General features: G+C 44.8%; 1 protein-coding gene across 3 annotated transcripts in view; it reads right to left on the reverse strand.

Moving 5' to 3' along the window:
* Positions 1 to 17,358, reverse strand: part of SARM1 (sterile alpha and TIR motif containing 1) — a 278,800-nt gene that overhangs the window by 154,848 nt on the left and 106,594 nt on the right. For all 3 annotated transcript variants that reach the window (XM_078680122.1, XM_078680120.1, XM_078680121.1), the window contains exon 2: positions 2,536 to 3,154. In XM_078680122.1, the coding sequence (XP_078536248.1) occupies positions 2,536 to 3,154 (619 nt within the window). The remainder of the gene's footprint in view (positions 1 to 2,535; positions 3,155 to 17,358) is intronic.

The following is a 17,358-nucleotide window of genomic DNA, read 5'->3' on the forward strand; positions in this document are numbered from 1 at the left end:
ACCAGCCGCCTGAAACTGAACACAGACAAGACGGAAGTCCTCATCCTGGGCTCCTCACCCTCCGCCTGGGACGACTCCTGGTGGCCCCCCGCCCTGGGCAACGCACCCAAACCGACAGACCACGCACGCAACCTGGGCTTCATCCTGGACTCCTCCCTCTCCATGACCAGACAAGTCAACGCCGTCTCCTCGTCCTGTTTCAACATCCTGCGCATGCTACGTAAGATCTTCCGGTGGATCCCCACCGAGACCAGGAAGACGGTCACCCAGGCCCTCGTCACCAGCCATCTGGACTACGGCAACGCCCTCTACGCCGGAACCACCGCCAAGCTCCAGAAGAGACTCCAGCGTATCCAGAACGCCTCGGCGAGACTCACCCTTGACGTCCCCAGACGAAGCCACATCTCCAGACACCTGAGAGACCTGCACTGGCTTCCGATCAACAAAAGAATCACCTTCCGGCTCCTCACCCACGCACACAAAGCCCTACACAACCAAGGCCCGACTTACCTCAACAGCCGCCTCAACTTCTACGCTCCCAAACGCCATCTCCGCTCGACCAGCCACGACCAGCCACGCCCTCGCCGCCGTCCCCCGCATCCGAAGAGCGACAACAGGAGGAAGGTCCTTCTCCCACCTGGCCGCCAAGACCTGGAACTCCCTCCCGACCGACCTACGCTTGACCCAAGACCACCTCTCCTTCAGGAAGAAGCTCAAGACCTGGCTGTTCGAGCAGTAGCGGACCCCCCCCCCTAGCGCCTTGAGACCCTCCGGGTGAGTAGTGCGCGGTATAAATGCCTATGATTGATTGATTGATTGATTCCTCTTTAGCCTGCGGTAGCGCCATAAATTACTACAAACAATATTTAATTGCTGGACCTTGCTTTTCTGCTGACGATGGATGAGTTCTCTTTATGTTTACACATCCCATAGCTTTCATCTGAGCTGCTCCTGAAGCTTAATGCAAAGACAGCTTCTTAATATTAAATGGCATTTTAATCGCCTCATTGGAGCAGCAGAGGACGACGCTGAAGTTAAACTAAGAAATGCAAACACGGATTTATCTAAATAAGCGTAATAGGGCTGTGAACAAACTATATGTCAGGTCCTGGTGGCAAAGCATGTGAAACTGTAGTACTACCTTTCCCACGTTGTGTTTGCAGGTGTGACTACAAAGTGTTGGATGAATGCAGAAGGTGGAGGGTGACCCATGGTTTGAAAAGGCCACGAGGTGGGGGAAGACCACGTATCTGCTGTAGGTAAGAATTCAGATGCAGATGCCAAGATGATGAACAGGGACAACTGTGATCTGACCGGTAAGTTCTCAAGGAATGTGCCCATGTGTTAGGTGTGGAGTTTTACAGATAGTTCAGTTCACTTCCAACCAGTGAGATGAGAACGAGATGCTCCCAGGGAGTTCTCTTTGGGGCAGCTCTGCAGGTCCTTGAACCTGCCAAGACCAGCATGTTTGGTGGGGGCAGAGATCCTCCTCCCCTCTTCGAGAAGGCTCTAAATGAAGCACCCACCCTTCAACAAGATGGACCAGACTAGCGTAGGCCCAAGGGTGGAAGGGCTGACACTAGGCCTGTCGGGACACTATGGGACATATTTCCAGAGAATCTATGTATCAGCACCCACTCCTCCAGAGGCACATAGAGGATGAAGGCGAGGAGTTGCCAGAACTTCTGCACACTCGTTCCTCAACAGGCAGTAAGCGGGTGAAATGCTGCAGGTCACAGCTGTAGGGGTGCCAACCCAGGTTCAGGGCACTAGATGAAATGTTATTTTCCTGTTGATGGGGAGTAAACTACTCATAGATTTTTGCTCTCAGTCATTGATATGTCTTATGCTTTCCAGCAAGGGATTCAAGGCATAGGCTGTTATTAGGTGGATGCTAAGGGACTTAGGTAAGACTGGCCTGACATCTGCTTGTTTGTACTTACTGCAGCTCACCATTTATCGTGTTACAGCACCAGGGCTGGTGTAGGACATTCATGAGTAATCCCCAATATGAAGGGAGAAGGTGCCCTTGCATGTAGTGGAGGAGGGAAGAGACATTGCCGCATATGTGTGTTCCAGAGTGTAGGCCTGCATGTGAAAGTGCTTCCCCGAATGACAGTGCAGTGTTGTTTTCCGGAGAGCTGAGATCCTGCGTACTTGTGTTTGCCTAGCTGTAACAGGTGCACTTATAAAGTATGGAAGCCAGCCATACGTGCGCTTGTGATATTACCACCAGTATGAGACTCACATGAAGGGTTTCCTGGGTGACATTGACCAAGATGGAGACACCATGATTGTTCTTAAGTAAAAGTGATTTATGTCCCTTAACTAAATATTTCATATCGAATAAGGAAATCAGCCCACTTCTCAGAAGGTTAGTGCCACATACACCACATATGTGTCAAATAAAAGGTTATTTATCACAAATATAGGGAAACTAGGACTACAATAACAATATGACTTTTCACTTCCAATATCTCCACATATGGACTCTCGGGAGGACAAGTCTACTCAGATGCTGGTGTATGGTCTTACCTTGGTTTTCTTTTGCATGGATTTAATCGTGGCTTCTACACACAGATAGAAAACAGCAATGCACTGTGCTTCCAGGCGTGAACTATCCAGAAGCGGCACCAGGCGCTGCAAATCACCAGCTGTCCGGCCCTGCATATTATCACTGCTGTCTAGCAACTTATGAGCAAACTCTTGAGGGTCCAATGATGCAATGAAAGGCTCCACTAACTCCAGGGTGCCTGCCCGCTCCACCTCTTTCTCGATCTCCTTGTTTGTGGACAACACAGTTACGGCCAGGCAAGCATGGAAGCGGATCTGCTCGTCCTCTTTGGAAAACACTAAGGGAAAGAGCCATTCAGCTGTCTTTTTCTCAATCATAAGCCGCTGGTTGGCAGGTCCACTGTACATGGCACAGTTGGCCAAAGCCATGGCACAATGTCGCAATACAACGGCGTCAGTCCAGCGGCACCAATAAAGGATAGCGTCAAGACCACCGTCTGAGATGAGCTGGTGGCAAGTTTCCTCAGTGTGTTTGAACATATGTTCCAGGATGCCGGAGACACTGCGTGCCAGCTTCAGGTCTTCTCGCTCTTTGGAGATATTCAGGATCACTCCCAGGCCAATCCGAGCGATTCGATCTCTGGACGATTGAAGGATGGTGGCAGATAGGAGATGGAATAGAGAAAAAATAAATTGATCATGTTAAATTATTTTACCTTGTGCAAGAAAATTAGGTGCTTCAAGTATGACACAACTCTACTGAGTAGAATGCCTGCTAAAAGAGATCCCTTGAAAGCACTGTTATACATACATATACATATATATATATATATTTATATGCAACAATCAAAGCAGAGAACTCTGGGTAGCACAGTATTACAGCCTTGGATTGGTAGAATACCATCTTGGATAGTATTTTACCAATCCAAAGCTGTAATACTGTGCCTGGAGTGGTAAAAGAAATTGCCTCTTTTTACAGCTCAGCAAGGATTGCATTGTGCTAATCCTATGCTCAAAGACTTTGCTGTGGAAATGGCAAAATACTTTGTCCCTTTCTATCTCGGTGTGGATGGCACTGATGGCACTGTGCTATACCTACGCTTAAAGATTTAGAGTGTGGCTGATGTTAAGACTGCTTTATATTGGAGCTGCTTTCCACATAAACTTGAGAACTACCCAGAGTTCTTTGCTTATTATTTTTGCATAACGTATGTGTCACTCTATCCCTGAGATATATATATATATATATATATATATATATATAAATATATATATATATATATAGATATATATGTATATATATATATATATATATATATATATATATATATATTATATATATATTTATATAGCGCCATGTTATTCAAAAATCACAGCAATGGATAACTAAACATACAAGAAGCCACACAAAGTGAAAGATACACACACAAACTCACCTGTTCATACCTAATCATACATAGTTATACAGTGACTATGTAATGGACATCAATTACAGCTGGTCAGGGTTGGCAACTGGCAACTCTGGCACCGTCAGCGGTTGCTACCCCTGGTCTGGGGGTTAATGAACGCAGCAACTAAAACAGAAACTGAAAATGGGCAAAAGCCCTATTTATCCAATAGTTTCCTTTCCATTGTCTTCCCCTAACTCCTCAGCACTGAGGAAGAGTTTGTGGTCTCACTTCAACGAACCCTAGAATTTTTAGAATCAGTGTTTGTGGATTGTGTTACGAAACACCCTACGATCGAAACATATAGGGTTTTTGTTCACACTTACTGCAGGGCACTCAGCCTGGAAGTCCTCAATACTGTCACTTAAGTTCAAAGTTTCAGTATACAAGCCACAATTGGAATTTATTCCAGTCAAACCGAGAAGGAGTCGTGTTTTTAAATGTGGCAATGAGCAGAATGCTCTGGAGTCAAGATATATTTCGGCTGCTTCAGGTAGGCCTCAAAAGAGTGGTAGTGTCAGGTCTCATGTCAGGTGATGTCTTACTATGGCAGACACGTGTGAGTGAAACCTATGCGTACAATCTATCCTAGGAGCAGTGATTATTCAAAGGGAATGCATACTTCGAATGACTCATCAATATGTCTTCGCCATCATATATATAAACTTAGGTGGACAACTTTAAAGCCCATACGAGGAGAAACAATAAGATGTACAAGATACTATTATATTTTTCCTGCATTGAGGTCCAACGATTTACAAGCTGTGTTCCCTCCTCTTCTTTGGAAAAAAATTTTTTTGCACAGGGAGGGCCGAACTCAATCCGTTCGCCTATTCCATTTATTCCATCACAAAGCCTGCAGATCAGCTACAGTAAACTTGAGCTGTGCTGAAGTAAAGTAACACAATTTTAATCTTGTACATTAATCCCCATTTAGCACCCCGTCGCTGCATCTTTCTGATCCACCACTGCTTAAAAGCTCCTTCCTTTTTTGCACTTTGCGTGCTCCTTGGCAGAACTTCTCGAAGGGGCAGCTCCTCCTTTATGGCAAAGGAGCCTTGCCCCTCTGAAAAATAAAATGATAATAAAACCACGTTATTATCATTTTATTTTTCAGTACTACCAGACGAGGTTAGGGCAGGGCGGGGCTATCGTGCCGAGTGTCAAGCTACAGGGAGTAGTGTTGGCCACTTGTAAGTACGCATGTCAGTTGTGCCGACCGTCTTAGGCCAGCCAAACATACATAAGCACCCATGTTTCTCCAACCCAGCTGTGTTGCAACACCCAGGTTGAAGAAAAGCCCCAGGCTCCCTGGGCCTGAGGGAGCGTCAAGTCAGCCCACTCAAGTCATCATGCTGGCAGTAGCATGAGAGCAGCGCTGTGATTACCCCCTGGGAAACTGTGCAGCATGACCAACATCTGGAGAGGAGCACAGAGGTGGCAGGTGCAAGAGCAGGTATGTGTTTTAAAAACAAAATCTTTTCCCCTCACCTTTGGCCCCACCCTCGCATTGCCCCACCACCCCAAAATTGGAGCAGCCACCACAGACTTCTTGAGCAGTATGACAAACTTTCAAATATCCACAGACAATACATGAATACATTTCTACCTTGAGAACAAGCTAAACATACTGACATCTCTTTCGCTTAGTCAGATTCCTGCACTGGTTGAAAGAGAAATTCCTCTGCCTGCACAAAATCAAGGCTCAGCTCATCGGAATTGGGGTGGTGGGGTGGAGGGGGGATGCACAGTTAGCCCGTTTCACCACACTTTGGCTTCCAGGTCCAAGCACCTACACAACCCTTCAATGTAGAAACATGAGGCGTTCGAGGATTCATTTTCAGCTAGCTCCCCTCTACAAAACACTATTTTTACTTCAAAGTAAACCAGACCCAGATCCCTGGTCATGTACCACCTGGACTTCGCCAAACCAAACTGAATGTGCTCACCTCTCTACACCAGGCTTCGATGAAACTTGGTATCTTTTAAATCCCATTGTGTGTTCTAATGTAACCGACGATTAAGTAAATGTATTGAAGTTCAAACTCACTAGCTGGCAACTCTTGCTAATTCAACCACTTTTATTTCTTCGGCAGTATGACTACCAGATAGTTGCCAAGTCAAATAATATAGCCAATTCCATGAAGTACCAGCCCTCCTAGTTCCAGGAAATATTGAATGATTAATATTCCAAATTAGTATTAAATGGAGTAATTCCGATTTTTTTTTTAAAGTGACTGATTAAAGCGATTGAATATCAATTAATCTGGAAAGTATTTTAAGGGACAGTTAAACAGTAAATCGTGCGCCACATGACACTGCAGGAAAGGCAAGCAACATTAAGGTGTGTTATTTCATACACAGGCGTGTCCCATGCAGGTTAGAGCGGTGGGGTGAGGGGTGTCCACAGACGACAATGAGGGAAACATATTTTAAAAAGAAAACCACTTACCTTGGCCTCGCCGACTTGCCGATGCAGCAAGTGGTTTTCTTTTTCTTTTTTTTATTTAAGTTTTTCTCGTTGTCGTATATCGACTCCCCCACCTGTCTTGCCCACCGCTCTTACCTGCACAGGCCGCACCTGGCCATACATAGTATTTTTTATAATGCACCTTCTAATAAAGGGTTAGGAAATGGTTTAAAAGTGACACTGTCTTGGGGATTTGAACTAGTGCTGTTGTTTTCTGGTGCTCGGCATAGGAACTTAGAGTCACATGTATGACCTTTTCTAGAGGTTGCAGATAGCAAAGTAGGTCGTTTGCGAGCGCTAAAATGGACTGTATCATGTATTAACCCTATATTGCGAGTCAGAACCCTGTGACCGACTAACATGATAGGGTTTGCAAGGCACTGTTAAAAAAGGGGTGTGCCAAAGGCATCTCTTCCTAATAGCGAGCCGCAGGGGGATGTATAATTGTTTTGCGACCGGAATGCGTTTGCAAAACTATTGCAGTTTCACACCTACTTCAAGTAAGTGGTAACTGGTAAGCCAGTCGCAAACGGGTAGGGGTCCTGAAGGGATCCCTTCCCGTTTGTGATTGACATCAAAAACTTTTTCAAGAGCACAGACCACTGCCTACGCTTAAAAAATGAACCCGAAACATTTCCTTTTTCTTTTTTAAATGCATCCCGTTTTCTTTTATGGAAAACGGGCTGCATTTCAAAAAAACAAAAACTGCCTTATTGAAAAAGCAGTTACAGACATGGTGGTCTGCTGACCCCAGCAGGCCACCATTGCTGTGTGTGCCGCTCATTCCCAATGGGTTGCAAAGTGCGACCTGCCTCATGAATATTAATGAGGCAGGTCTGTTGCAACCCATTTGGGAATCCCAAACAGTGTCTGAAACACTGTTGTGCATTTCATTTTGCGACTTGCTACTTGTGAATTGCAGAAAAACGTAATTTGTGAGTCGAAAAAATGAAATGATCATACATGTGGCCCTAAATGCCTAACTCCAACACTTTTTTATGACAGTCTGTCACATGATGGAGATGTCCACCTACTTTCAATAGAGCACATCGTTTTAGCAAATCGATATACACAAAATAATAATAGCACCACATCCAGTCCAATAGTAGAGTCATTTTTGTAGCGCTGGCAGGGGAAGTGGAGGAGTGCAAACTGCAGTGGTCTCTATACTGGTACCTTGGGACCTGCCACTTATTTTTGAAGACATTAAGCACTGGCTTGAAAAGATTACCACAAATGTCGACTCTGCACATGTCATATGTGAGTGTACAGGCTTTCAAGGGACAGTTTTCAACAAAAAACGCTGCTTTCAAATCCGTACACCTTAAAATGAAATGCATGCTAAAAAACGAAAGGTAATTCAGACCAAAGACAGACGAGTGACTGCAGAAGAAAGCACTAATGAAGCGGATAGGTCTGGCTTTGGTATAGGGGGTATACTGACAGAAAACATATTGAGAAAAGACAGGTACACATGCTATCATTACAGGCAGGGCCTGCTCGAGGGTAGTGCAACCGGTGCAGTTGAACCTGACCCTGACCTTAATTGGAGGGGAGGGGACTGTGTAATATAATAACGTATAGGTTTAAAAGCCCCTGCTGCAGAGTTCCTTGATTGTCCAGCAGCTTTTCAGGCAAAAATGACAATGTCAAGATAACGTTGGTGATTAATGTTTCTGCTGGAGAAAGATCAGAGTTTTGTCTAATTGCAGGTTTGACTCATCATAAAATGGTGCAGAGGGTTAAAATGCCTGCTGCAAAGAATGTGTACCATGCAGATCATAGAACTGGATTTGATGTGGCTAGCACAGTGGGTTACTCTTTTGTCACAGATATCTTTTTGTTACTTGCAGTTCATAAGTTACAATCCTCATATAGCACAGTGACCTATGAACTCCCATCTAAGAGCTGCATGTAAAATGCATGGTATAGGGGAGAACCTAATCCTAATGTTGCTAAATGAGGTTCGTTTGGGTAGAAATACATTCTGAGTAAAGCCAATCCCAACCCCTGTTGTATGATTTAAATCCTCAGTTTGTACTTCTCCACATTGAACACTCTTAAAACATACTACTGACTAGTATGGATGGCATGTTATCCTCATTATCTTGTATAACATTTCCTATAGATTGATTTACAAATGTGGGATTTATTGTCTCTTTGTAATGTGTATGTGTGTGATGTAAAGTGCTCTGACACCCTACACTGGTATAAGTAGCACCACAAAACAAATTAGATGCATGTGACGGAGGGGATATGGAGAAATAATGGGTGATGTTGGGGGGTGATAGTGAGGAAACCCATTGAGGAGTGGGGCAATTGTCGGGGGTGCCCAAATAAATTGTTGCATTCGGTATCACTAGTGCTAAAGCTGGCCCTGATTACAGGTACAAAAGCTCATGCAGGAAATATACAGAGAAGTACACATGCCGAACAAAACAACACTATCCTCACACATTCGCAAACAGACATCACCATATGATAAATTCTGCAGTGTGTACTTTGCAAGTAAAATAAACGAATTAAAGCAAAAAAAATTGTATGTGATGGTTCACCTCTCAGCATTAGCAACACAAAGCATCAGCAACACAAAGCATGCATTAGTACTTTTATATTACTTGAAACACCTCCAAAATGTTTTTTTTAAATAAACATAAAAGGATTGTTATCCTTATTTATGTGTGATTAGCAGCCCGTCCCGACCTTGTCCGGGAGCAATCATGGCTTAGGGCCCCCGCCCGCCCTGACGTAGTTATGGCTGTATGTTTACTTTTGGAGGCTTTTGTAACCTGCACACGTTTGTTAACCTGCACGCTCCTCACTGCCCATGTCACTTTTTGTCACCTGCAGACGTTTCTGTGACTTTTTCCTCCTGTAATGGGCTGTTTGCTACCCGCTCCACGTTTCTTTTTTCGCGGCCGCTGGCGCCCTGCACACGTTTCTTAACCTGCACGCTCCTCACTGCCCACGTCCCCGCCGCCGCTTTTTCCTCCTGTAATGGGCTGTTTGCTACTCGCTCCACTTACCTGCACACATTTCTTTTTCCTGTGGCTCGCTCACCGCTCCTCTCTACCTCCGCTTACACCCTACCTCATCCGCCGCTCAGCGCTCCTCCCCGCCGCCGCTCCTCACTGCCTGCCCTCCGATCGCCGCTCATGTCCGCTGCTCCCCGCGCTGATCGTCACTGCTCCTCCCCGCGCTGTACGCCGCTCCTCCTGATGTCAGGACGCACGTCGCGGCCGGCGCTACTTTGGAGGGACTACTTTTTTTTAATATAACTTTTTAAATAACGTTTTTTTTTTATTTATATAGCCTATAACCATCTACACACCCTGACGATTTCAACGGTGTATCGGGTGTGTAGATTGGCGCTGTGGTTCCCGAGTTTACCCGCCTCAAAGCCTGAAAGTTCTTGCTTTATTATAGTAGTATAGATTTTAAAATTGTGTGATTTTTAAAACTTTCAGAAAGGCTTATATTGCACTATTAAATACACACCTAAAACCACTGTAAGACAGCACACTTGCTAAACTGCTACAAATCAATCAAACAATCAAATAGAATTTATAGAGCACTGCTTTTTACCCGCAAGGGTATCCAGGCGCTGACAGTCATGCTGCTAGGGTGGAATTTCTTGAACAGCCAGGTCTTGGGTCCCTTTCTGAATTTTCTGAAGAGTGGGTGAGGTTCTGAGGTGAGAAGGGAGGCTGTTCCAGGAATTTGTGGCTAGGTAGGAGAAGAAGTGTCCTCCTCTGGTGTTTCAGCGTGTGCTGTGGGAGTAGGCAAGGGAAAGGGAAGTGGCGCACAGGGGTCTGAAGGTTGGTGGAACCTCTGATGTACGCTGGTCCTTGATAGTGCAGGACTTTGGAAGTGTGGATCAGCACCTTGAATTGACATCTCTTGTGGATGGAGAGTCAGTGGAGTTCCTTGAGGTGTGGGGTGATGTGGGTCCATTTGGGGAGGTCGAGGATGAGTGCGGCCACTGAGTTCTGTATGGTCTGCAGTCTCTTCAGGAGGTGTCTGGTAATTCCTACATAAAGTGCGTTTCCGTAATCAAGGTGGCTGGTGATGAGGGCTTGAGTGACAGTACTTCTGAAGCAGACTGGGAGTCATTTGAAGATCTTTCGGGCATGTGGAGAGTAAGGAAGCTGGCAGAGGAGACTACATTGATCTGGTTTTTCATAGCAAGTTTGCTGTCTAGGATGATGCAGAGATTCTGGGCATGGTCTGTAGGAGTAGGGAAGGCCCTATTTCAGCTGGCCACCAAGAGTCGGTCCTTGGGGAGGTGTTGTTCCTGAAGATCAATACTTTTGTTTTGTCGGTGTTGAGTTTGAGGCAGTTGTTTTGCATCCAGTTGGTGACGCTGGTTGGTTCTTGTGGTGGATGGGCGTGCTGATAGAGAGAGGATGAGCTGGATGTCATCTGCGTAGAATATATTGTTCAATTCATGAGTTCTCACGATGTTGGTCATGAGTAAAACAGAGGGATAAACCTTGAGAGACACGCAGATGATGTTCTTGGGTTCCGAGATAAAGGGTGGTAGGCAGATTCTCTGGATTGTTCCTGTGAGGAAGGATGCGGTCCATTTGAGGGCGTCCTCTTGGATTCCAATCTGGTGATGCCTCTTGATCAGAGTGTGGTGTGATATGCTGTTGAAGGCTGCTGAGAGGTCGAGGAGGATCAGGGCGGTCATTTCTCCCCGGTCTAGGAGGGCTTTGATGTCGCCAGTTGCTGCCATCAGGGTCGTTTCGGTGATGTGGTTCATATGGAATCCAGATTAGGATGAGTCCAAAAAATTCTTGTTTTCCAGGTATTCCATGAGTTGGCAGTTGATATCCTTTTCGGGGCTTTTGCGGGAAAGGGGAGCAGAGAGATGGGTCAGTAGTTCTGGAACTCATTGGGATTGGTGGACGGCTTCTTGAGGAGGGGCTTGACTTCAGTGTATTTCCATACTTCTGAGAAAGTGGCTGAGGTGATGAATGTGTTGAAGATGGCGGTAAGCTTGTTGCTGATAACCCATGTGGGGACAGGGGTTCATGGGTGCTCCTGAGTGGATAGAATGCATCATGGCAGTGGTGCTCTGTGTGATGAGCTGATCCCACACTGTGATCCTGTGATTGGAGCTTTTGTCTGCGGGAGCAAGGAGGCTGAGCATGCTGGAGGTGGCAGGTTTGGGGTTCGAAGTGTTTGTAAATAGTGGAGATATTGTCATGGAAGAAGTTTGCTACGGTTTTGCAGAGCTCTTGGTAAGGGGTGATGATGTTTTCAATTGCTGATGTGTTATAGAACTCCTTGTTGATGCTGAAGAGTTCTTTGCTGTGGTTGGGGCTGACTTCCATGCTGTCGGCTAGGGAATTCTTCCTTATCCCTTTCAGGAGTTGGTAGTAGTGGTTGAGCGATGTATTGAAGGTGGTGCAGTCTGTGTGCTCCTTGCTGGTGCACAATTTCCTTTTTACTTGCCTACAGATGCAATCTCAGTTCTGAGGTATACCAACTGGCATATTTGGTGGAGCAGCTGAGTTTGGAGGATTTGGTGGGAGCAACTATGTCGACGCATTCAGTAATCCAGGTGATGGAGTTCTTAACTACTTTATCAAGGTTGGTTGGTGTGTCAGGGTGGGAGGTGTTTAGGGCGTTGGTCCATTGGCTTTCAGATATTTTGTTCCAGCTGCGTCGTGATGTACTGGACAGCTTGGTGGCAGTGCTGGGAGTTCCTGTGAGAGTGAAGTGGATGACTGAGTGTTCCGTACAGGTGAGTTAAGAGGCATGGCTGTACTTGACATAGTCATTGGCTGTATAAATTGGGTCGAACGTGTGTTCTGTGTTGTTGGTGGGGCTGATGACTACTTAAGTGAGGCTAATGTTGTTCATGCTTTCGAGGCGGTTGGCTGTGTTGGGTAGTTAAGGTCAGCGAGGTGGAAACTGAGGTTTCCAAGGAAGATGCAGTGTTTGGTATTGATTGCTTGTGGCGTAAAAAATTCAGGGCTGGTGTTGCAGAAGCTAGGGTGTGGTAGTGGAGGTCTGTAGGCAAGGGTACCTTTGATGGTGATTTTGGAAGTTGAGGTGTTCCATAAACGGGGTGGTGTCCTCTGCAGCAGTTGATCAGTTGATGGTTTCTTTGTGTTGAATCAGTTCTGGTGTGCTATTGTGTATCCGTTGTGCATGGCCTTGATGATGCTGGACGAGGATGCGGGGTTGAGCCATGTCTCGGTGAGGAAAACGCTGTCGGAGTGAGGGAGCTGATGGTGTCCTATATCTCAGTCGCATATTTGCAGAGTTATTTGGACATTGAGCAGGGGGCAGTGGAGATGTCCGGGTGCATTCGTGGCTTGGTGTGATAGTGGCAGTTGCAAATGCCAGTGCTCCAGTGTTTGCAGGGACGCTGGGTGGGGTTAGCAGGAGGCATTAAGCAGGACGGAAAAAAACGGTGTCTATGGCAGTAAAATGAGCTGGTGGCGGAACAGCGATAAACAGTACAGCAGTAATTGAAATTAAATAAGTTAAGGTTACAAAATAAGGATTAGAGAAAGGGCAAAACAGTATTAGAAATATAATAAACTAAGGTGATCAGAGTAACTGGCAAGGAATGAGAGAAACAACAGATTGGAGATCATAGATCAGAGAGAGAATAACAACATCACAGTAGCGTAACAGATGCCCCTGCAGCCCCCGAGGTGCTGGTGGGGCCCTAGCTCCAGGGGGTCCCTTCAGCAAATTGGTAGGTGGTGGTTCTGGAAGGAGGGGCCCTCTCCTTGTACTTTGCAGGGGGGTCAACCTCATGTTCCGTTATACCACTGCAACATCAGCAACAGAAGAGCAAGAGAATAAAAACAAACGTAGTAACAGAAGAAGAGAATAACAACAAGGTAGGAGGCAACAAGTACATTAATGGGGAGCACAAGCGAGGCAGAGGCTACAGGGGAGCTGGCATGGGACAAATAAAACACACTTCTTAATGTACCTCAAATATCTGTTCTCTCGTAACTTCAATTCCAGATTAATTTTGACTTGAATAATTCACTAAATTAATGAAGTTGCTGCTAAAATATCTGTGTAACATGATTCTCATCAAGATGGGTAACTCTGACTTTATTATCTTGAGTCTGCGGCACCTTCCTCATGGGCTGAATTTCTTGGGGCTGGATGTATTACATCCTGAGGTGGATGGAGTGTTGACTCGGCCTCCAGATAAGAGTATGACCTAATCATGAGGAATTACACTTCGTTCTTGTGTACTACTGCTGCCGTTACCAAAGATAAAGTGCTATAACATGCGTGTTCAAATGCTACACATCTCAGTAGTCTGCTGTACGTACTTGAGGCTGCCTAACATCCCAACATGTCCACTCAAGCTGTATTTCAAACCGTCGCAGTGCACTAAACTGCACTCCAGGCAAATGATCAGGGAGTGAACGGGGTTACGTGAAATGATGAACGTGCTTCTGATGGATCCACTTTAGAAAAAATCAAACCTTGACTGTTCCATGGCTCATATGCTGAAAATGCTATGCTGTCCCAAGTCAGAAAACATCTGCACAACACAAAGGAATCAAAGCATTTGATGACACCTCCCTGTGTGAAATCATGTTGCTCCAATGACATGGCTATGTGCCCTAGTGCAGTGGAGACAACATACATCATGAAAGATGATTGCAGTCATACAGCGGCTGAAAAGAATGGGAAGAATGTCACACTGCAGATATAGTGTTTGATGTTGTAACTTGTAATTTTGCTTTGCATCCTTTGCCTCAGCTATCTGTTCCCTGCTGCTCAGCCGGGTTGAATGTGATGTGTGTGGAATGCTGGAATGCTTGATGAGGTAGTAGAATGCTGGAGTGCCTGGTGTGGTTGACAGAGACAGTTGTAGTGTGTGGGCTGAGCAGCAAGGATGCTGCTCCTGGTGAGGCTGTACTGCTGAACCTATTATCCTACTTACCTTCCTGTAACTAAGCTTAATAAACCTCTTACCTACAACCTACTTCGTGGCTACCTACAGACTTCTTATGGCTTACATCGGTAGTTCTTGCCCTTCAGGCCACCATGTCATGGCAGCCTGGTCACATTTTCAGGTTTTTTCTGTTTGGAAACCAACTACACAAATTTGGGGTTCATTACTGAGTTTCCTTTTAGCACATTGGGACTTTTTTTCTATTTTAACTTTTTAGTACCAACCATAACCTGCAAAGCGGTCCAAACAGGAAAAATCTGAGTTGGGTAGGCCCGAATAAAGTGCAAAGTAAAAGGAAACTGTTAATATAGCAGGTGAGCTGCTGGAGGGCGCGCGGAGGCAACATCTCTGTCATCCGAGTGGTTTAAAGGCCCTTCCACCGGTTTGTAGACCCTAAACTTCAGCCTTCAAAGTCATCCTAATCAAAACATTCACCAAACATATAATATGTTATTGAACACTATATGCAATAAGATCTCTACGGACATTTCATCCTTCAACAACTAAACTGGAATCTTGGAATAGTCAATTCCCACAAGTTAATAACTTGTTATGGAACTCCCAAAGGACAAAACAAGAAGCAAAGGCGTTGCAATCTAAAAAGCTCGGCTTCCATGCAAAAGAATAAATGAGAACCAGCAATGTCTTTGTGTATTTGAGTGAACATGCTTTCTGCCCAACTCCCTTAATTACCTACAGCATTATTTGCTGACAATCCGGCTATGGCACCACCTTCTTGGCGAGCTCATCCAGTTAGTATCATACCTAAAACCATGTATCACAGAACACACATTATAGATACCTTTAACCTGTGGGTGTATGATAGGAAGAAGAAAAATACTGTTGGACAGCCTAAGGACATAGAGCTTTTAGCGTTTGATCCCACACGGAAAACACACCACGCACTGAACTTTATAATATCTCCAAAAATTATTATAAGTAGCATAGAATTCATGTCCATCCCGTGGTCCGCTCATTTACTGACGTCTCCCCACAACTAATCAGTGAACAAAAGACACCCAGTCCAATATACACTCCCATCATAAAAGTTACACAAGTGGATTCAATCTCTCATTCTGTTGGATCTTCTTTCCCCCGAAGCAGACACATTGCTGTCATCACTTACAGAATCATCCTTTAGAGAGGCTACCAGGTTTCAACCAGGTATGAAAGAAATCCTATTTCATATATAGTGTCCTCAGGGCTGAAAGCGGTTAAAACAAGCCCCCAAAGCTCAGCCTAGAAACAAGAGGTCCAGATCATATAAAAACAACACCTCCAAAACCAGATAAACACTGCAACAATTTAACAATCGTTTTACTTCAGAAGTTGCAAAGATCTGTGTTAATGTAAGAAACAACCAGTACACTTCAGAGTTTACCTGACTACCCTACCCACATAAATGCCTCCTTTGCTTTCTTGAAACCTATCAACCCTTCCAAAGTTGACTGTGTGCTGCATCAAGTACTTAGAAGATCACCAGTATATGAACCAATTACTGATTGATGTATCTCTTTGCCGTTTCAGAGTCCTGTTTACCCTAAAACATCAAAATATAACTCTGAGACTAAAAACACCCACTGCTGACTTAGACTCAGTCAACTGCTGCCCAGTTTCAACCACAGCTCCTCCTTTTTTTTAAATTCTTTTTATTATTTTTTGCTCAGAAAATAAACTTGGTAGGTTACATTATGCATTTAAAAAATGTGAGTCATTCATTGGTTACAGGAGGATGAATAAATCCGGAGAATATCTGAATAGATCCACACAGTGAATTAAGTGGGAACCCCCCCTCTCCCTCTACCTTGCCTACAGTCCTCGGTAAACCCCACAAGGGCCACATATCGTCTCCCATTTCCCCGAACAACCTTTAGCTTTATATATAGTCTATTCTGCTTGTTGGCACCAATCCAAGTCAGATTTCCACTCCACCAATTTGGGAGGTTGTATTGCTCCCCAATATTTTGCTATATTACGCTTAGCAACCACAGCCACCAGGGCCAACCATGTTCTCGTATATCTGGACCATTCCTCATCTCCAGAAATTCTCCCACCCAAAAGATTATTCACAAGAAATTAGTCAAACAATGAATGTGGGTGCAACTCACATCTTCCAAGTCTGGCAATTGGGCGTAGGGTCCTGCAATGAAGGACATCAAAGAGGAGCACCTGCTGGTTTAGACAAGATCTTTCATCCATTTTAATGCACCTTGATCTGTCAGCCACCTAAAACATGGTAAATCCTTTTCGAAGTTAGCTGTGGATGTATGGTAATAACTAGGTTGAATCTTTTCTTGAAATTAGAACACAAGTGCGAGTTGAACTGAATTGTGTTCTACAATGTACACATAGTGCCAAACATGGCATACTTTTACCTCTCTGACCTCATATGTGGGGACCTTGTCCACAGTGCTAGTTACTATGACTTTAGTGAGACAGAGCAATTCATTCAATTGTACCATTACAGTTCTAACTATATGCAGTTTATCACCTGATTCATCTCAGAACGGGCGATGTACTAGAAAATCAGAGCAACATTTCTGAATGACACACATCCAGCATTGATGAGAGACACTGTCTTTGTCTGAATTAATCAAACATGGAAGTAGTAATGATTGAAAGAAAAAAAAAATGAACACCAGTCAGAAAGCCACAGTTATTGGGGATGACCACCTAGTGGGGAAAGTTAAGCCCTGGGTATTCTGATTGACTTGAAGTAATTCTTCATAACCAGGCCAATGCAATGGCCAAGAGTGTGAGCCCTGAACCGAAATTACTATAGAAGGTACTCCTACTACTAAACTCGGAGTTGAATTGAACATGCTAGATACTTCATCCTCTAGGGCCAGGGGACTGAAACGCTGTATATAGATCTCCTCAGAACCCAAATTTCAAAATTGCAGAGACTAGAAAATGTAGAGGCTACCATACTTCTTAAAAAGCATACATTTATAATCCTGGCCCTCAACGTTCTCTAC

The sequence above is a fragment of the Lissotriton helveticus genome, chromosome 3_1 (genome assembly GCF_964261635.1).
Source record: "Lissotriton helveticus chromosome 3_1, aLisHel1.1, whole genome shotgun sequence".
Taxonomy (NCBI): Eukaryota; Metazoa; Chordata; class Amphibia; order Caudata; family Salamandridae; genus Lissotriton; species Lissotriton helveticus.